Source organism: Haliaeetus leucocephalus, unplaced genomic scaffold (genome assembly GCF_000737465.1).
Source record: "Haliaeetus leucocephalus isolate CR32 unplaced genomic scaffold, Haliaeetus_leucocephalus-4.0 Scaffold802, whole genome shotgun sequence".
NCBI lineage: Eukaryota > Metazoa > Chordata > Aves > Accipitriformes > Accipitridae > Haliaeetus > Haliaeetus leucocephalus.
Genome location: NW_010973238.1, coordinates 4,174,219 through 4,195,690, shown reverse-complemented (window position 1 = coordinate 4,195,690; position 21,472 = coordinate 4,174,219). Strand labels below are relative to the sequence as shown.

General features: G+C 39.2%; 1 protein-coding gene across 1 annotated transcript in view; it reads left to right on the top strand.

The window, feature by feature from the left end:
* Positions 1 to 21,472, top strand: part of GPR133 (G protein-coupled receptor 133) — a 155,469-nt gene that overhangs the window by 118,024 nt on the left and 15,973 nt on the right. The window contains exons 19-21 of the mRNA XM_010581733.1: positions 768 to 834; positions 1,811 to 1,877; positions 9,669 to 9,760. Of these exons, the coding sequence (XP_010580035.1) occupies positions 768 to 834; positions 1,811 to 1,877; positions 9,669 to 9,760 (226 nt within the window). The remainder of the gene's footprint in view (positions 1 to 767; positions 835 to 1,810; positions 1,878 to 9,668; positions 9,761 to 21,472) is intronic.

Here is a 21,472-nt window from a genome sequence, read left to right as displayed (position 1 = left end):
TTGTCTGACATTAATTGATTAAAACATGTTGTATTACACAGCTGCAGGAGATGTCAAGTTAGACTTAATTCTAAAATTACTCTGAGCTTGCGTGGTTTAACCCCAGCCAGCAACTAAACACCACGCAGCCGCTCACTCACTTCCCCCCCACCCAGTGGGATGGGGGAGAGAATTGGAAGAAAAAAAGTAAAGCTCGTGGGCTGAGGTAAGAACAGTTAATGGAACAGAAAGGAAGAAACTAATAATGATAATAATAACAATAATAAAATGACAATACCAATGAAAGGATTGGAATGTACAAAACAAGTGATGCACAATGCAATTGCACTGACTGATGCCCAATTAGTTCCCAAGCAGCGATCGCCCCCCTGGCCAACTCCCCCCAGTTTATATACTGGGTGTGACACCACATGGTATGGAATACCCCTTTGGCCAGTTGGGGTCAGGTGTCCTGGCTGTGTCCCCTCCCGACTTCTTGTGCCCCTCCAGCCTTCTTGCTGGCTGGGCACGAGAAGCTGAAGAATCCTTGACTTAGTATAAACACTACTTAGCAACAACTGAAAACATCAGTGTGTTATCAACATTCTTCTCATACTGAACCCAAAACATAACACTATACCAGCTACTAGAAAGAAAATTAACTCTGTCCCAGCTGAAACCAGGACAGAGCTGTTCCATTGTCCACATGAAATTTAGCTGAACTTGCAGGCTTTACTTGAAGACATACTTTTGTTACTAATATTGCCACTGACTTTGCTTTTTTGCAGGCTGCCCACTGGTGATTTGTGTAATTTCTACAACATCATCCCTAGACAGCTATGGAGAAAGTGGCAAGTGAGTATGAAGATGTCTTCACTCCAGGTGCAATAAGGATGAAAAATCTGATGGGGAGAAAAATTCATAGATCTGTTACTAGGGCCATAGTTCTGCAAGATGCTGCTGAGGAGCAGGGGAGATAGCCTGCAAAAGCATGACTGTTGTATAGGCATATTCTTGGACCTAGAAGCCTCAGGTTTGCTTTTCACTGCTGAGATGATGCACAAAAAGCTCCAGAGATGTTTTGCCTGTTTTTCCCTTTTGCTGCAGAGGCATAAGGCCTCGTACAGTGAGCTCCCTGCTTACCTCATAACAAGATGACAATAATCTTTGATTAAAGATATTTAATCTTTTGAAGAAAACTGCCATTAGAATAGATATTGCTAAAATTTTTGAAAATTAAGTTCCTTTCTAATTTGGAAAAAGAAAAGCAAATTTATCTGAAAAAACACCATAGGATTCAATTCTACCATAAAGTAAGCGAGGGATTTGGAGCAAGGGCTATTTCTGTGTGTGTGGTAAACTGGTTTATATCGTCACTGCTGTAGGAAAGACGCGTGAAGCTGACAGCATGTTTCCCAGCTTCTTCCTCACCACCAGCCAGGCAAGGCAGGAAGGGCTTCAATTTGTCTCTTGCTACAATGACAGTGCTCACAGCACTGAAATGACTGCCTGTGATACAGGGTACAAGAACAACAAACAGCAAATAAAACATTTCCTTTCTTCCCTTCTTTCTGCCCCTATTGCTGTTTGAAGACATGCTGGGGCAGATAGCTGTCACCGACACTCTGCGAGATACAAATCAAAATGAGATCCTGCCTCAGATTCCCCGAGTGTGAAGGGAAAAGGAGCTTCTTATTGATGCTCTATCCTGTCTCTTGCTTTTAAAATTTATCTGTCTTTTTTCACCCTCTTTTAGTCTCTTTTAATTAAGAACATTGCTAATTAAATGTCCGTGTGTTTCATCTAAAATCATTCTGATTTTTCTCTGCAGCTGCTGGCTTTCGCTAGAGAATGGAGCAATCTGGGCTTTTGTGGCACCGGCGTTGTTTGTAATTCTGGTAGGTAAAACCACGGCTGCTGCTGTTTCTTGTTGCACGTCTGTGTCGGCCACACAGCAGGACTAGCTGAAGGGCTGATGTCAGTCCTTGTGCCAGGGCAGCGAAACACCAGAGATGAACGGTCCAGAATCACTTTGCTCCTCCTCTGATTTTTCTGTTGTTGTGTATTAGTTTATGCATATTAATTCTCACACTATTCATTTCACTATGCCAAGAAAAAAATACAACCTAAAATACTGGGACAGCCCTCTTCTGAAACAGCCCTGTTGGGGCCATTAATAACTGAGTGGAACCAAGTAATCTTTGGAGTTTTAGTAATTCTGAGATCCCCCAAAAGAACAAACTCTGCGGTTTGTGTTTCATATACACCAGTAAAAGTTTTGAGGCTGATTCCACCCCGCTGGTATTTTAAACATTTGCTTTTGCAAGTGCCCTCAGTGCAGATGATCATGCGCAGAGTTTGCAAGCAGTCAGCAGCGAGCAGCAATGGGTTAAAACAACGACATGAGCTGCCACGCTTTGGGCGAACTCTGGGGAAGGTAACAAGCTGCCTCCACGCCTGTCTTCCTTCAGCGATACGGAATTTGTGCTAGCCACTGCACAAATTATCTAGCCATTTGTGCTAGATACTGCATTCAGTGTCAGGGACAGCAGTTTGTGGGGCTGATCGAGGCAGGGCCGTTCGGACGAGTTTGCCGGGGTTCGGGTGGCTGCCGCAAAGACCTCTGCCAGCTACAATGAACATCGTCTTTCCAGGGGAGGGTGCAGGTTCATGGCTCTGATGCTGATACACAAATGCTCTACAGCAGTTTAATTATGCCCACACGTTAAATTACAGTGAGTTGTAGCATAATCACTATGATTACTTAAGGAGTCAGGGGTGTTTGCAGGGATTAAGTGGGAGATTATTCCTCTTCAGCACTGCTTCCAATACTTTAATCGATCAGGTTATCTATGATTTTTTCTGGGGGTTATAATGTCAGAGTGACAGTATGAACATGGAATAGACTCACTGGTTAGTGAAATCAGGTTGTCTTTAAAGCTTTACTTAGATTGTAAAGACGCGAGCCCAAATCTAGACCAGAGCCTGCCTGCTGTGGTGTTTAAGGAGGGTCAGGTAAAATAAGATCCTGACTACTTGTATGGAGGAACATCAAAAGAAGCCACTGACTGTACCTTGTAATTCCCTAAGAAAGCTAGGATTTCCATGGAAAGCACAAAGAAACTCCCCCAGATTTCATCACACAGAAAAACCCCACAGATCCTGCTCAGAAGCCAAAGGAAGGGAGGAAGGAGAACTATACATATAGAACTAGTGTTTACCATTGCATATCTCTATAACTATTTGGCAAGCAGAAGGTGGCTCCTTGGCTGACCTTTTCCATCACAGACAATTTTAGCCTGCGGCTGAGCGGACATCCTAACATTTGCCTGGGAGACAGAGAAATCAGCACCTCTTAGAGGCAGCCCAGCCCAGTCCAGCATCTTCCACCCAGGATACAGCCTCTGAAAAACTAGGCTCTAGAAACATATATTTAAACCCCAATGAAAATAGTTGCTATATTGATGTGACAGAAATTGTCTCATGTTAGCATTTTAATCAAATTATTAATGGCAAGACTGAAAAGTCGCTGTGCAGTAAGGGCAGAATTTCTTTTACCTAAGTGAAAGCATGTACCTGTAAATAAGAAATGTTGATCACTGGATTAGAGCTGGCTAAACAGCTCTGGCCTTTGTTCCAACGACTTTATTTCCTTCTTGGCCTGTACCTTGGACCTTCTGTATGTGAGTTTATATTCAAAGTTATGTAGATATCGAAGATTGAAGAGCAGTTCAAATAATCTAATATTCAAATGTCTCCTTCTCACATTAGCACTTGCTTTCTGGCCAGTGTTCAGCAGCAAAGGAGGAAATGAGATGCAACCAGTAAAATCAAATCTTTCCCAGCTGCTGTCCAAAGATGGTGTTAATCAAAACATGCCAGAGAGTTAAATGCTTACTCACCTGAGTGAGCATAGCTTTCAACAATTTGCATGCGTAGCTGCTTGCCACTGAAAGTAAGGGTTTAACTGTCTGGCTCTCACTTATGATATATAATATTTGTGTAGCTCAGGTTACATTCTTGCAAGGATACAAATATTTTGAGAAAGAGAAAGAGTGAGCTCACAAGGTTGATCCATGCAGAGCAATTTGTTAAATAGTCTAAGCCCAGCCCTGCCCAAAACAGCAGCAAGCTAGCTGACAAATTATTCTCTCTGGGCATTGAGTATGCCAGCTGAAAAATGTCTTAGTGCCTATAGGGAAATAACAAGGCTAAACACTATTTTGTGTGTACATGTGTGCCTGTGCTCTCTAAATAACGAATTAGCCACTAGTTGCAGGAACTAGTGTTTAGCTCTGAAAATACTTCTCAAAAAGCAGTTTTTGACTACTTCCATCTACAGTTCCTCTCTGCCAAGAAAAAGGCTTCGGCTGTGAAGAAAACAGGGAGACTGCTCTTTTCAACTCCTACTCCCTAGAGACTAGGCAAACACAGTCTACTTTTGTCCTGTCACAGCCTCACAGGCAACATAGACATCATGGAGCCTTAAAACAGAATGATATGGTGGGAGTGTGACTGGGAAAAAGTACTCACACATACTTTTCTCGGGAGTAATTCGCAGAACCTCCCAGCCCTGTATGGATTCCCATAACCAAAGTGCTCTTTCCTTGGAGTTTGAGTCAAGGGATGTGATGAAGAAAATAATTCCTTCTATGTGTAGGTCTTTTGGCTTCTACCTGCATCTTAAGGTTTAAAGATCACTCTCCTCCGTCCCCCAAACCACCTCGCCCAAGCCTCTATAGCATCCTCTTAAGGCAGCTTCGCAAAAAAATTGTTGCAATTAATTTGAAAACCAAACTAATCTCAGCCAAAGTTGGCCTAGGACATGTTGGGAAAAAAACAACTTGACAAAGCACCTGAATTCTTGGAACAAGACATTAAAACTTCTGGCAGAATGTTTTGTTTGTTATCAACCATCTGCTGCCTTAGTGTGTTTCCATAGATATGGCAGAATTAAGGAAATTCTATGGAAAGCATCTATGTACGTGGAGCAGTGGGTGTGCTGCAGATAATCCATTGGGTGGGGGAGATATTGGGCCGCAGTGGCAAGTCCTTCCTATTGTTCTCCCTGTAAGTAGTTATTTTCCTGGTGTTTTTTACAAGTCTTTTGGATAAACAGCATTTTTATGAAGCTAAATGATTTTCATTAGCATATTGCTAAGAGTTCTGTGCTGTGGGGATGTCAGCTTTGTAACCAGTGTCTTCAGATGGGACTGCATGGAACTTGGGTCCCAGGCTGAGATTGCCATCACTGTCTTCAGTTGGTATTTGCTTATGAATATTCAATAATAAATTTCTCTCCCTTATACCTCCTGATCATACATGATTTATTAAGGTCTGTTGCCTCATGGTATTTATTCATACCTTTATGTACCAGTGCAGAATTAGGATATTTTCCATATGTTGAACAGTATCTTACTCTGCAGGTAGGCCCACTGATTGAAAAGTGACAATTTGTGTCCCTTCTTAGACATCATTCATCATGGGAAAAAGTGACAGAATTGGACCCGTAGTGTTTAAAGGCCCTGAGACAACAGGATTCCACAGAGTCATTGAAATCAAGTACATACTTAAGCACTGTGGTGGATTAGGGCACAAATGAGCAGACCACAGCTGCTAAGCTTCTCATTTTTTCTTATTAGCACTCAGTTATGAGCACTATTACTATTTTAAAATTAAATCCTTCATTATTTTAAAATTAAATTTCTTCTTACTTAACCAACAGGAAAGCATGCAACATTTTTTGAACAAGGGGACGGATTGTAAGAAATTAAAAATTAAGGATTGATATTAGGAAAGAGTAGAAGTCAGGCATCTGTTACACTTTATATTTATTATTTATTTTCTTGTGTATTTCCTTTCCAACCTTGAAGTTTTGCTCTGATATTCAGCTCTGACTGCTGTGATACTACATGCATTAATACGAAGTCATGTGCAAAGAAGGCTAAAATAACTCAATTTAGTCTATTCCATCTGTAGTTGCTCTGGGATAGCTAAAAGTGGAATCAGGCTGTCCGAAATCATTCTCCCAAATTTTAACATGAATCTACTTTAATCGACTAGCTGTGTTTGGAAATGCGTAATACCCAGTAGTGATTTCTGATGCGCCCTAGCAATGGGATTCAATTGCAACAACTTGCAGTGTTGGTGTGCTACCACTGATGTCATGATAAGGATCAAATTAACTCACGCCACGAGAGAGTATGTTAAACCTCGGATTGGAAGAGTCGGTTATAAATCCCTGTACCATTGCCCAAAACTGAAGCAGAGCCTAAAATAGTTTGTGGTTTTAGAGGAAACTGGTCAATGGATTTAATTAAGGCAATATGTTTTATCCATTTCTTTTTTTTTTTTAGTTCCTCTGTGCTGCCAAGCCTTTTCTTGGCTAGGATGCAGCAAACCACATCAGAGGGTTTTACACGTGGGATTTCTGCCCTGTACTAAAGAAGAAACAAAAATCTCATGAGACTTGGAGGAAATCTAGGTGACACCCCTGCAAAAAAAACTAAGTGAGGGAAAGAATTTGTCTCACTGTATCTGGTCTGAGGAAATTTTTATGGGAAAAGATTTTGAAAGAGGTCCTTTTTAGTCATTTAACTCTCTTCCTGATCTGACAGTCTTTAGCGAGATGAAGTTGTCGCTAGAGCGAGCCAGAGCTCCCTGATGTCACTGGGATCTTTCCATGGGCTCTGGTGGGCTTTGGATCAAGCCTACAATAATGGGAACTGGCAGCTCCTGCTGATTTCGCAGAGAGTTGCGAGTGCCTGAGGTTGGACAAGCTGCCTTGAAAGGAGTCCTGTGAGTTAGGAAACAAGTGCTAATGTTATTAGCTATGGGTTTTTTAGAAGTAGAGTGTGGCCAGTACCTGCAAGCAAAAATACTCTAAGTTCCTGTGTAATTTTAAGGCAAAATAACTGCAACGGTCAGGTAATTTTGTCTTTCAGAAAAGTATAAAATAGGACCTATATACAGTTCCCTTATCTAAATGTTTATTCTAGTTTGAACATTCTGATATAGGTTAAAGCACGATGAGTGTTTCATCAACTAAGCATTCTCCTATTCAGCTCACTGGCAAAGTGTTTACATCAGATGCCAAAAAAAATCACTGAAGGAACAATTCAGTGGCTGTATTTTTGTTTCCCATTATAAGGGCAGTGGAAATACCTCCATGCTTTAATTACTGAAACATTAACAAAGGAAGACATTTGTAGCTAATCTGTTTATTTAGGCTGGATGAGATTACACTAATTTCTCAAAATACCGAAGTAGAAATTTTAAAGTGGTTCAGGAAATTTAAATATAGAACTTCAGGACTTGAGTGTAATGGTTCGTTGCTAATTTTACAAGTACCTTGGTTTTTATCAGCAGTGAGATCACAGTGTTTCCTTCTCATCTTTTAAACATATTACTAATGCACCGTGGAAATGCACACTGTCTGCACGCGAGGAGAAGCTCAAGGCCTTTTTAAATTTCCACTTTAGACCATCCAACATACCTAGGAAATTAATTTCCAATTTTATTTCTTTTATACAAAGAAGTTAAAATTCAGCTAGAAATGCTGGATAGTTTGAGCTTTAGAAAACCACCTAATTTGTCTCCTTTGAGACTATCTTGCTTGTGCTGTTTTCATGACCGCATCTTAGGGTTCATGTCCAGTTTGAGTGAGAGCTTGCAAGATTCTCAGTATTCATTTGTTGGTGATTATTGTTCATAACTTTCATTGTCTGTTGTAATATGTAGGAAATTCAGAATTTGAAGAATGAGGTTTCATCTTTTTTTTTTTTTTTTTTTGTCATTGGATTTTGGGGGGGAGTATTTTAATATACGTTATTTAGGCATAATCTGCACATTTTTAAAAGTGCTGTGCAGAAAGCAAAATCTAGGTGTGTCTAAAAAGAATTAGGAATGGAAGAAAGCTTTAGGGTTAAGCACTTGTGAGGCTGGCAGGAGTGTGCTGTCTGCAGTCATCAGAAAAAGGGATCATGGAGCAACTATGGCAGGATGAACCTGAACTGTCAGTGAGACAGCCACGAGGAAGTGTCAAAAGGGGAGACTGGTATTTTGGATAAAAGACTAAAAAAGGCTACTGAAAGATAATGTGTCAGGAAAGAAGTTAAGGGTACAGAAAGGCATTGTCTGTGTAATTCCCACGAAAAACTGGAGTAATGATGATGATCATTTGGTGGACATGCAGCAGAAAATTGGAGAGTTTGGAGAAGAGAGAAAGAGAAGAGAAAGTGTAATTTGTTGATCTTCATTGTTTGCTGCTTCAGTCAATATGTATATTTAGCATATAAATGGGTTTCTCAAAAATGCTCGTTACCACCTCTAAGAATTTCTAAAAGTTATTTACAAAATATGATTTGGTGGGAACAGGGAAAATGATCCCAAGACCATTGAATTTCACCTGTTATTCGTCTCTGTAAAGCTGATTGAACAACAAGTACACTTGTAATTGAAAAGCTGTCAGATTCCACAGGGTATTCTTTGGACGGGCTAAAAAGCCGTGGCAGAAATGAACTGTAACAGCCATACTCCTACTTTACACTGGGTGATGGTCTGCCCTTGGAAATCTAAAATTAAAAGAGTGGTCAGAAGGTTTGAAAAATACCAAGGAAATAATTATCATCAAAGTAAAACATTCTTTAATTCACTCTCTCATCCTCAGAATTAGAATATTTATGTCAAAATAAAGTATGATTATTGAATTTTAACTGAGCAACAGCACTAATTTGAAGTCTTCTCTTTCCTCTTGTTCTGCAGTTCAGGATAGTTTTGTTCTGCCCTTGTATTTAACTTGATGCTAAATATCAGCTTTGTAGCTGATGTGTAACTTTGGACAGGAAGGGGGAAATGAGGGTTTCACCTTCACATTCTCTCCTCTTTCTTTTTTTTTTTTTTTTTTCTTTTTCCTCCTTTAAACCCAAGGTCTTTGCACAGCAAGACAATCTTTGCCACATATCCTTTAAGTGATAAAGATTTCCTTCTTTTTTCACCTGTGACTTGAGAGCAAACTCTCTTTTGTTAAGACATTTTCAATGTTAGTCTTTTCAAGATTTCCTACTTTTCTGGTGGGAGTCCATTTCATTGATGTTTCTGCTGGGCTTGACATCAAAAAGAGCAGGGCTTTTGAAAAGCAGAGTTCAGGCTTAACATATTTTCCTCGTTGCTGTTTTAGAATAATCTTGTGCTTAAATTGCAAGCAGACTTTGGTGAGAAACAGGAATTGTACACTGTGAAGTCTGGCAGGAAAGGTGCTTTTTGAAGTCTGTGCAACATGCAAGCACAAAACCAAAGAGCACGCAGACACATGTCCCTGTTCACTGAAGTTCTTGTCTAATTTGTCAGCTGGTAGTAGATTATTACAGTATTTATTTGTACAGTAGGGATCCTGAGCACTTCTTTAGCTTTGAAGCAATGTATCAATCAAGCCTTATCTGAAACCGGCAAGGATTGTTCCTGAAGGAAAGAAAGCGCGAGCAAGAACTACCCACTGTGGGAAGAGGGAAATCCATTGACAGGGGTCAAACTATACCAGTACAAAATTGGAAATCTCTGTTGCTGAATAAATACAACACAGAAAGTTCCTATTTTCCGTTGTACTTGTACAATAAACTCCTAGGGCAGTCTGCACCTCTGACACAGTCAGTACTTACTTTTCTGACCAAGTCTTGTTCCTTCTCTTTCAGGTCAATATTGGTATTCTCATTGCTGTCACAAGAGTTATCTCAAGAATCAGTGCAGACAACTATAAGGTCCACGGAGATGCCAATGCCTTCAAGTAAGTTTTTCTCATCCAAATTATATTATAACAAGTTAATAATATCACACTAGCAACATCGTATCATAGAGATATATATCATGGACTTCTCCCAGAACACTGATATCATTCCTCTTTAATAAAAAGCAAATAATGGTAAAGGTAGCATATCATTCTCTTGAATGCAGCCAGTTAACCTATATTTTATGAAAGCCAAATGCTGCACAGGATGAAACCTGCAGCTCAGCATGAACTAAAGTGTTTTCCTACTTATTACAGTCTCCAGCATTTGCTGATTCATGATTTTCCCTTCTATTAATGGAGACTTTCCTCTTCCTGCTATATTCAAAGATACATCTCACAGAGCATCGTTAATCTGTACTGGGGTATTGCAACTATTCTGCTCCTTCAGAGGATAAACCTTGTTTCTAGCTCCAGTTCAGCATAATATTTAGGCATGTGCTTATTTTTAAGACTCTCTTGATACTGCAAAGCACACAGACTTATGTCGGATTTAAATTTGTGCTTAAATTCAAGCGGGTCTTTATATCAAGGAGCCTTGAGACTCTTGGGATGGTGGCCTCTCTAAGACTGTGTCTTCTTTAAAATGCTGTGCCAGCAAGGCTAGAAGGGAAATGTAAGGTAGACACGTCACTACATCTGAATACACAAGGACAAATTCTGATTTCTAAAATCTATAGGAATACATATGGGTAGCTAAGAAGATAATTTAATATACTGAGTTTAAAATAAGATGCTGAATATTCCATTTTGTATTTCCTAAAATGCTTTAGTCCAAATGTAAAAAGGACACTGTGTACAACTCAAGGAATATGAAACTTAGGTAGAAGAAAAACGTGATGATGGTTTGTGTTTAATGTTTCTGAGTCACAGGCTATTGTATGATAAGGATTTGGTGTCACTGCTCTGAAATGGTATTATAAAGAATAATTTTTATGCTTGGATTACTCATGTAATTTTTAAAATGCTATTAAGTTTTAAATATTGGTGACAGTCACCTAATTGAAGTTAGTTTAGTTATCGTATACTTATCCAACAGGAAAAGAAAAACCAGTAAATAAGTCTACACAAAAATCTATAAGACAATTACATTGTAGTGAAATGAAAAGACTGGGAATTAAAATAACTGTTTCAGGTTTGGCTGTGTCCCTGTGACCATCAGAAATACAAAGGAAATACAGAACATTAGGAAGCAAATAACTGTATATTGTCAATACCAATTTGTATACGCTATTAGAATTATGAAGGCAAAGGAACAACCTCCATAAGTAGAAGAGGAGCTACACAGATTGCTCTATGTACTTAGATATTTCCTTACTTCTATTACAAAGAATTGATTCAATACACACTGTACCCTGCACACTGATATAAATTAATTTTGTAAAAGAAAACTATGTGTGTGTATGTAAGTAAAACAATTTATGAATCGTTGGTCTAGGAATAAAGTGAAATCCATTTAATCAGGATTTTATGTTCTTAGTTCAAATATTATCAGCTGTAGATTTGGAATGGTGGAGCTCTGTACTGAAAATGTGACTTCTCCAGACACCCTGGCTAAGAGATGCTCCATCTGCCAAGTAATTTTTACAACACAGTTTTAGGATTTGACCTAACAAAAGTGATGGTGGTGGAAAAAAATGATAATCAATGGGAAGATATATCTGGAAGCATTCAATTGTTAAATTATTGGTTAAGCAGAAATATGCTCTGATAGAACAGCTTTCCTCACAGAACTAAATTAATTCAATAAAATGTAATTGAAGGTAAATAGAACATACAGAATAGATCTTTTTCTGTAGATACCATTGCAGAAATGGGTCCTCAGAAGAAATTTGAAATGAGAAGGGCATAAATAGCTGTCCAAGTCAGATCTTAGAGAGTATTTATACCCTGATTCAACATAGTGGTGAGACATGATGCAATAGAGTTTCATGTAGGGAGGATGTCATGGAGAAAGTAGCTGGTCTGTTGGAAAAAAGAGAAATATAAGGCCTTTGTAACACTGGGTTTCATTTTCTTGCCTTATTCCTTATACAGTTAAGAAATTTATATGTCCAGTGTGAAATCTTTCTGTCCATGTTACTGTTTTCCAAAAAAAAGAAGAGAACAAGTAAAAGAGAGTTCTGTTCTGACAGCTGCATGGGAAGTGTTTATCATAGTGAAAAAAACATGCCCCCAACCACTAAAGGATCCTAGGTGTTGATTAGAGGTTGTTAACATGTGAGAGGGGATAAGCACAGCAAAACAAATCAGTAACAGAGAGCCCAGAGAAATCAGAAAAATGCAGTAAGCTCTGTAGTTTCTGCCAAGTCACTGTCAGCAAGTACTACAAGGTAGGTTTTGAATCAACAAGTTCAATTGGCTTAAGAAGGAATCACTGACGACTGCAAAATGCTTTGCGTAATATGAGCCTTAAAAGGAGGGCCTGTCAGGCATCCCTCTGAATAGTGCAGTGCATTTGATATTAGCTATGGGGGAAACTGCAATCTGTTAGAAAGAATTTATCAAGCGCTGCTTAGAAACACAGCTGAATTAAAATGGCACAACTTGATTTTGGTGAGACAAGAAAGCACTTTGTCACCATGTTGCAGTTGTTTGCTGCAGTGAAGTGGTACATAAGGCAGAAGCGGGTTTTTTAGGGCTGCGTTCATGGTTTCAGAAAGCCAAAGACAGAAAATAAGAACTGCAGTGCAAGGAGCCGTGGAGGGCAAGCCTGCTCAATCCAATAAACTTGAGAGGGGAAAAAAAGAGGGATTTCAGTGCTGTCTTTTCAAGCTGGAATGAAATTTGAGTGGAAAGCACAATGAGAAACAGTAAGTTGCTCTCTGCAACAATTTGGATGACAGCACGTAAAGAGCAGGGTTTCGAAGTTTGCAAGTGATAATGAACTGAAAGGCAGAGGAAAAGTGGCTGGAGAAGGACAAAAGTGCCTGTGGCAGAAGCGTGAGGGAGGTTCCAGCGCCAGCTTGCCTTTCCTTGGTAACTCAGGCCAATATTTATATCTGCCTTTAAGCACCTGACTGAGGCCTCACACTTGCAGCTGTTGATGAGTTCAAATACAGACAGCCGTTGTAGTCTGAACATCCCAGCCTACAGGTTTTACAAAACAGGCTGGTCATCAGGCTTGCCTCTTGCCAGGCTTTGCTGCCAAAGGAAAGGTTTAATCTCGCTGACAAGGACTTACTTCCATTTCTGCTGGCAGCCTGGATGGGACGCCACCAGGCCTGGGTTCACCTCCCCTAACTTTAGAGCTCAGAAAAGCTGACACCACCTCCACCTGGACTCCTGATCCATGGAGAAATGGGTGCTTCGACCATGCAGTTGATCTTGTCTGTTAAGGGTTCATCTCACTTGCCTTAAAAGTTCTGATCTCTCCTCAGTAACCGCGAGGGTAGCCTCGACTGCCCAGCTGGTACTCAGATACCATCTCTGTGCATGTCTCAACCCAGGTGTGATAACTCACTCTCCTAGGCATCAACCCATAACTGAGCAGAGATTACCTTAGGAAATTGTCAGAACAAAGTTGCAGTTATGAGCCATGATGATATCAGTTAGAGAGGATATTTATTGTTAAAGAAGTGCTAGTACTGGAGCGTATTTAGTTTCCCTAAAGATTAAGTTACTTGGCAATGCAAGCGGGTATTACCAACAAGGTTTGTTTCCCTTGGCAACAGAGAGCAGTAAACTGATGTAGTTATTTAGAGTTGTTCCTGATTTTCCATAGGCAACAGGTCCTCTCAAATGCTGACTCAAATGCGAGTACAGAGTATGTATCAGGGTGAGCCAGTGCTCTGAAGGCAGCGTCCATTGAACTTCATGTTTAAAGGCCAAAATAGAATAGAAAGTTGTGAACAAAATTCCTTTTTTATCATAATAGTAATTAATTATTCATCTTCCCCATTCACATTTCGCCCAGTATAAAGTGCAGTACATTATGGGCTGATTGACTTCTTCGGGTTCATATACTGCTTGTCACAATAAAGATAACAGACAGCATGTTGCTGAACATTTTATTCTAGTTTCAGACATACTGGTGTGGATGTGTCTGTTTGTTAGTTTGTTTAAAGTAAATAATAATAGCATCCCTAACATAAAAGATAGGATAAACTGAAGCAGCAGCATAAAAGGGTATGTTTATATGATACATAAACTGCAAAATACCCAATAATTTAAGGCAAGATGACTATAATTAATTAATCAGTATATGATCAGAGATGCTAATGAATGCATAATAGATTCCTGTGACAGTCTGAACAGTAAGTATTTGGTCACTGTAGGAATTTTTGTGTGTGTGTGAAAATGGTCACTTTTTTAGCGTCTGGAACTTTAATTCTGTGAGAGCAGTTTACTGTTAAAAGCTGAGCAAAGAATTATTATCAGCCCCTATTTACTACTTGAATTTACTTAAGACATGCTTTTTGTATTGTTTTCTGAAGCATATTGAACACATGTATAGAATATGAGCTGTTTCACTCTAGTTGTGATTGATTATATTTGAAGCTTTTATTAGGCGATTAGCTATTGACAATCAACAAAATAATTTTGTGTAATAATTCACATGGTGCTTTCTGAGAATGTTTTGCATCCAGGGAACAGGTTTTCCACCAAAAAGCTAATTTCAATGTTTTCGTTTATAGAATGCTGAATCAAATACCTTGAAACATTTAAATGCATACATACAACATTTGTTTGCATTATCCATTCTTGACTGGGCCCTCTTTTAGGGAAATAATTAATCATATGTTTGAGTTTAAGCATATGAGTAGTCTCTCTAAGCTTAATGCAATTAAAGCAGATTAGTTTAATGGAATTGCTCATGTGCTTGAAAAAGCACATGATTACATTTCTGAGTTATGGACAATTTGAACTCTTTTTCTTACTTATTTCTGCTGCATGTAAAGTCTTAACTCCACTCAGTGCATTTATTAACTCTTATTAGGACCTAAATAGCTTTTTTCTTGCTGCTCTACCCCTTCAAAGTCTGACTGCTGTGTTTACTTGGGAAGTTACTTCTCTGTTACAGTGAGAAAAGATATTTAATGTGAGTGTTTTAGAAATGAGCACATTTCATTACCCATGGGGAGAACTCTTCCCTGATTAAGTCTGTCACAGGTAGTCCTTTGATTACATGAGTTACGTGGCTCCTGGATTACAAGGGTTAAAGTTTACTACAATTTTCAAAGAACTTAGTTTTGCACTAACACTAATATTAATCGTAGTAGAGGAAGAAATGCAAAGCATGTCTCTGTTGCAGGAGTAGTAGTTTTAGTCTAGAAACAAAGGTACCATATTTAGCCATACCACTGCGCTTTCCCATCTAGTTCACTTTTGCATTGCATTGTCCAGAAGAGACAGTTTCATTAACTTTTCTTGAATAAATTGCCAAGTCCAAATCTTATTTAATACTTTCTCACTCTTGCTCTGAAGTGGTCCAATGAGTTGGAAAAAATCTCTATCTTTTTGATAAAGTGTACACTTCAGAAGCTGGTGAACCAGAAGTGATAGCTATCATAATCATCCACGGAGAAAGCAATTACGACAAAATTAGAAATATTTCTTAGCTTTTTACCCCATTCTTTCTTTCATTTTACTCATTTCCTTCATCCCTCACAGCTCAGTGTTCACTCAGTAAAATAATAAAACAGCCTCTTAGTTTTCCATTGAGTGTAGGAAAAACATTTTTTCTGTTTAGTTAAATTAATGACTGAAAATTGGAACAAATGACAGTAGCTGCAGTGCATGGGAGCAAAACAGGGCTTCAAGGGAAGCTCAGCAGGGCAAGTAAGTCATGTAAGGTTTTGTGTTAGTTCATTCCGCATTTTTTATTATAGCATAAAGCACTTTGCATAAAACTGAAAACAGTATGTAGGTTTAATGCAAACCCATTCCTTACTTTGGTTATTTGAAAAAAAAAAAAAAAAAGCTGTACAGAAAGATATTCCCTTTGACAGATAGGAATACAAGAGGGTTGTTCTCCAACAGGTCATGATGCTGCAGACATCTGTATGGTTTAACCGTATAATTGACCATTCCAAAGCACTTTGTAAAGCCATCCATTATATTCCTGCAGCACATCGAATGCACTGTGACAAATTGCTCATCTGTTTAATCAATGATCTGTTCCATGCCATGACTCTGCATCAGTATTTTACTTTGTTTATAAACACACCGCCTGCCTTTCAGCCCAGTCACCTTTTGTCTTGGATATCAATCCTCCGAGTTAGTGCTGATAGCTTTGGTGATTTTAACGTCAAGCATTGTTCTGCAAGATACTGTGTATTTGTTGCATTTTGTTCTTGTGATTCCATTCCTGTTTGATGTCATTTGGTGTCCAAACCCTTCTCTTTCTAAGTATTATTTGCTGCTGTTCATTTTCACAAAGCGTACTTGTCAATCGTGGCACTTGAAGCTCTTGTGGGAGATCTCCTGCCAAATGAGATACCCTAATCTTCCTCCATAACTAAATTCCACCCCTTTGTGATACCATTAGAGAATTTCTTTTTTTTTTAATTCCCCTTCCAAGAGGTGTGAGGAGCAAGTTACAGTCTGCAAACTCTTCTGAACGTCTACGGGGATTCAAAATCCATAGCACTAGATAATCCTTTCTGTGCCTTTCTTGGTGGCAGATGCTGCAGTGCAACACTCTGAGAAATGGAGCCCCTGCTTTTGTGTGCTCTGTTGGAAAAGAAAAGATCTTCTCCCATTTGCTGAAGGAGAGCCATCAGTTAGAGCAGCATGGCAGGCCAAATCTGCTTTCAGCAATTCCTTTTCTTGACAATTTCTAATTGTGTGTAAGGAATCATGTTCATTGAACATGGCTTCAAACAGCATGAGTGATGTACCTCATGGAAACTCTTGGAAGGAGGAGAGTTGACTGGCAATAAAGGAAATAATTAAAATGAAAGTATTAAGCAATGACAATTAGTGAGCTGAAGTGCTACTGCCAATGATAATGTCTTCAACCTAATTAAATTTTTGGCTCATTGAATATGACAAATACAAATGCAGTTTGGGTATCTCGTTATTGGGTATCTCTATAGACTCAGAGTTTTAGACTAAAAATACATGGGTTTGAATGTTGCCAAAGAGAGTATTAATGAGGAAGTGCTAATCTTTTAGGAACCATAATGACAGTAATGGCAGTGCTTTCTTTATCACAGATTGTAAGAGTCATAGCACTGGAGAAAGGTTCCAGGCCACGTTGTGATTTTTCAGGTGCATTTCAGGCACGTTTTGGGAGGAGTAATAAAAGCTTAAAAGTATGTAAAACATAGCTGCAGAGAGGAAGCTAGTCTGCAAAACCACAGAAAAAGGGACAAATAATAATAAACTGATGAAAAAATCAAATATCTTTAAGCTTCCAATAGTGGGAGGGGAGTTGCAAAGCAACAGAGTTGATCACCTGGAGAGCTGCTGAGCTTTTGGTTTTGAGCTGTTTTCAGAAGTGGTTGCACCAATGTCTGTCAAGGCTAATTCTGGTGCCAGGAGCCACAACTGATCCTGTCTCATGGCTAAGCTGGACAAGATGACATTGTGAGCCTTTCCACAGCTTAGTTTTTTCTTGGTTTTCTCCTTCTAAGCCAAAATTGTCCTTTGTGGGAATTATTTTCCATCTGTCATTTCTCCTTAAACAGGATTTGCTGCTCAAGGGTGATCAGGGCCTTTTGATTGTGGGCTCCAAAGGAACAAGCAGTTCTGATACTCATGTGCCTATTTCTTGTGTTGGGAAGAGCAGTAAGACACAACATACAGGTACAAAATATACCAGGAAAACTTGATATGTAAGAGCTGCTGGATTTTCTGAGTATAAAGATATAATACTTTTCATTAGAGGAGCTTAAGCATGTTTGGGTTTGTATCTGAATATCAGGATAGAATGAGGTTTATTAAAACTTGGGTATTAAATCCCCATGATGAAACCTTGCTGCGAGCACAACACAGTCTGCAATGGAAGGGAAGGTTATGAGAGAAGGGGCCATACCAAGCCACCCTTCAGCTATTTCTCATCTTCAACGGCTAGAAACCTATGCTGTGCTTATTGATCTATGGTTGAATCAATTTCTTGATTCCACCTTATCAGTCCCTGATAGACACTAAGAGCAGTCGCCGCAGGTGAAAGCTGTTCTCTGCGGGAGCTTGAGGGTGCAATACATTGACACGGGGCCTTCTTAAGTCACATCAGGATTTATACAGCATTTAATGAGAACAAAATTCTCTGCTGGCCCCATGCCTAAGGTTGGATCGCTCCAGATGAGTCTTTTGTGGTCTACAAGGTGCCAGCATACACAGGAGTCGGGTCAAAGATGCTGTTAGCGATATGATATTGTGATATATGGGAATAATGCAGGTGTGGTCTCGCCTCCCTCTCCACCCCCGCCAAAGTTGTCTAACTAAAGCATGTCCTCTTTACTTTAGAATTATAGCAACAGATAGTTTCAGGTTTTGAAAATCTACAGTGAAAAACAGCTTTGGAGTTCACATTCTTTTGTTTTAAAAATGTCCTGGTTGCTTTTAGGCTTCAATCTTTTAATATCTGATTTTAAGCCATGAAAATACTGGTAGGAGGAAGACAATATTATGAGTCATAGCTTTACGCCTGGTACCAGAGTAACAATTAAATGCTGGTTGTTCATCATGAAATGGTACAGTTCACTGGGAACAGCAATAACTTCAAGAGTTTGCTTGAACTGCTGCATTTACATCCTTGGTCCAATTTATAATCCTAGAACTCTATGTCAGCTTTATGCAGAATAATAAGACAAATATTATAGTTATGCCAGCACATAAAGTAAATGCTTATTTAAACATGCACCTTGTGCAGAGCTCTAGGCAACCTTGTAAATCACTACCCAGTCTGACACAGCTCTTAGCTAAGTGTGATTTACATATTTTCCCGACAACGCTCTCTCAAAATAAAATTAAATAAATGAAAAATATGGGTAATTGCAATAAAGAAAAGGTCCTATTTTAGAATCAAAAGTCCTTTTAAACTTTTAGATACTATCTTCAGGTAAGTAATAAAATGTCATTACCTATAGATATGTTACATGTGTTTTGGAAGTAGAAATTGGAAATTATTCCCAATTCTTTTCATTTGAAAAAGATGTGAGGCAGAAACATATATTTTAGTGAAAGAAACTGAATAAAAAGCACTTTTCTTTTGGAACAACATTAGAAATAATCAAAAAAGCAGTTAAGTCAGATGATAATTGAAAGCATGAGGATGTCAGGGATAGTGAGATTTTCGAAGTGAGTTGCTGTCATCACCCATGAAGAGCCATGTTCTTTAGCTCTGCTGTGTGTATTATCCCCAGTCCGTCTCACGTAGCCTGTCCAGCCACCCTTCCAAGTTACTTGCCTTATTTTAATAAAGATATTCAAAAACTAGGGAATATCCAAATACAGTAACAGAACAGAGAAGCCTTGGGTGTTCTCATGTGAGTAGAGATGGTAACGATTCGGATGACTTGTTCAAAAAAGTAAGCAGCAATAAGACAGCAATAAATATGTATGGAACCGCATAAAGGAGCTTGTCATGAGCTATTGTCTGAGCCTGCTGTACAGAACAAGAGAATCAGCAAATCCTCAGCTCAGAAATTAAAAAAATAATTGACCACAGAGTCTATTTTTCATTTTCATAATGTACATGGAACCACAACCGTCCCCAATACTGCAGCATCTTACTAAAGCAAAGGGCTTGAGATGGTTCCAAAAAGCCAAAAGAGCCCCAGATACAAGTGCTGGTGTTGGGGCAGCTCCCCAGCAGGCATCTGCCTCCAAGGCCAGCCCGCACCCCATGAGACAGCTGGCTGGCAGCCTGCAAACCTCCTGCTCCTGGAGACCTCTCCAATATTGCAAAGGAGTGAGGGGGAAAAGAGGAGGGGACCGGAGCCTGGCACGACAGAGCCTGGATGCTGTAAGGAGGTTAGCAGGGAAGGACGCAGATTTTTCCATATTTTCCATTTGCAAGCAGGTCCTTGGGAGAAGGCAGGAATCAAACCAGTTAGCAAAACATTTTGGTTTTGACAAATTAGAAAACGGGTTTTTTTTAACTTTTCTAACTGGGCTTTTCTGCAAGTAATACAGCATCAGCTATGACATTAACTTTGATAAACACAATAAAAACCGTATGTTGCCTGGCTTCTTTAATGCCAGCTTAATAAGAAATCAGGTTCCTCACATTACAGCATTGCATAGCTGAATGCTTTTCTGCAGTTTGTGTTATCCTCCAAAGCAGCAGTCACTAGCAGTTTTTAGAAACCAGACAGCAAGGCAGCGTGATTGTAGTTGTACTTCAGCAATTCTTTTTTTTCCCTTATGTACATTTGAGACAGGCGATCAAGCAAGTATATGGCTATTTATTTGCCACTACTGCAGTTAAAGCTCGTATGAACCATTACACAGAAAATTACTTTTCTTTCTCAGTTTATATGCCTGACCTTGATAGCTTTGCTGTTCAGTGGTACCGTTGCCATGGAGATGGGAGAATGATCTTTCTGTTGATATCATTGCATAATTAAGGGTCACTGAGACTGGTTAGGTCAAGAGATCATTTTCAGAGTTCAGCTCCTCAGGGGATGAATGTTATTCCACAGAAATTTTGTGCATGGGTATATGTGATTGTTACTTTGTCATCCTAAATTAAACCAGGAGCCCCACTGACTTTAAGCTAAGAGCCAGAAATATTTGCCAAAACTACAGATTTCCAATAAACCTCTGTGAGGCTGCTTTTTCTGGGTGTTCCCAGGCATACAGAACTACCAAGCTATGAAGTTCATTGCCACTTGTCAGCTGAACAGTGGAAACTGGCTGTGTAATTGCTCTTGACCATCTTGAATTGTGTGTAAAACACAATCACTTATACTGGTAAAAGCCTCTGGGGATGGAAATTTGAGTCTCTCCAGGGTGTAGCTAGCTCAGAATTTTTTTTCCTAATGGCTTCTCTTAAAAAGCTTGACATTTCTACAAGGGCAGTTTAAGAAAGGACAAATAGCAGCCTGTCCTTCTCCACCGCACATAGACAACAGTTTCTTTCTTCCCCTGCAAACTTTATACTGAAAACCTGTACCATTTTTGACAGGCCATGTTTTCTAGATTACCAATCATTTTTGTTGCTTGCCTCCAGAGTCTTTCCAGAGAACTACACTTTTCTTGAAATCTGATACCCAAACTCCAAAATGACGCTCCAGTTCAGACATCACCAGCATGGCGCACAAAGTAGGGGCTACTTCATATTTTTAATATATGATATTCCTGGTTTGACATCCCAGAGTAAGGAAAAAAAAAATTGTAGTGGGGTTACATCACTGGCTGCATGTTTATGTCTTAAAAAACCAGTTTCATAAACTGTATTTCATTATTATTATCATTAATTAAATAAACCGAGCTCCATGTTAACACTTAATCCTGTGCTTTGGACAACTCTTGAGATGTTTAGGGAAAAAAAAGGCCCCATCACATTAGCCTCCTGGACTGGCAAGCCAAAAGAGACGTACGCTGCCATACTGTTTCTGCTTCCTTTGCCTTTATTTTTACACAGAGATTTTTGAAATGTCTGCCTGCCTATAGTTTCTGGCTCTCTGAGCAGGTCTACTACATTTTTGATATAACCTTCCTTTTTCCCTGCATGTCCTTTCTGAACGAGCTGTGCCCTTTCATATCAGTATTCCAGTCATGTGAATTCTTCCCTCAAATCTCCCGTTATGTAAGGAA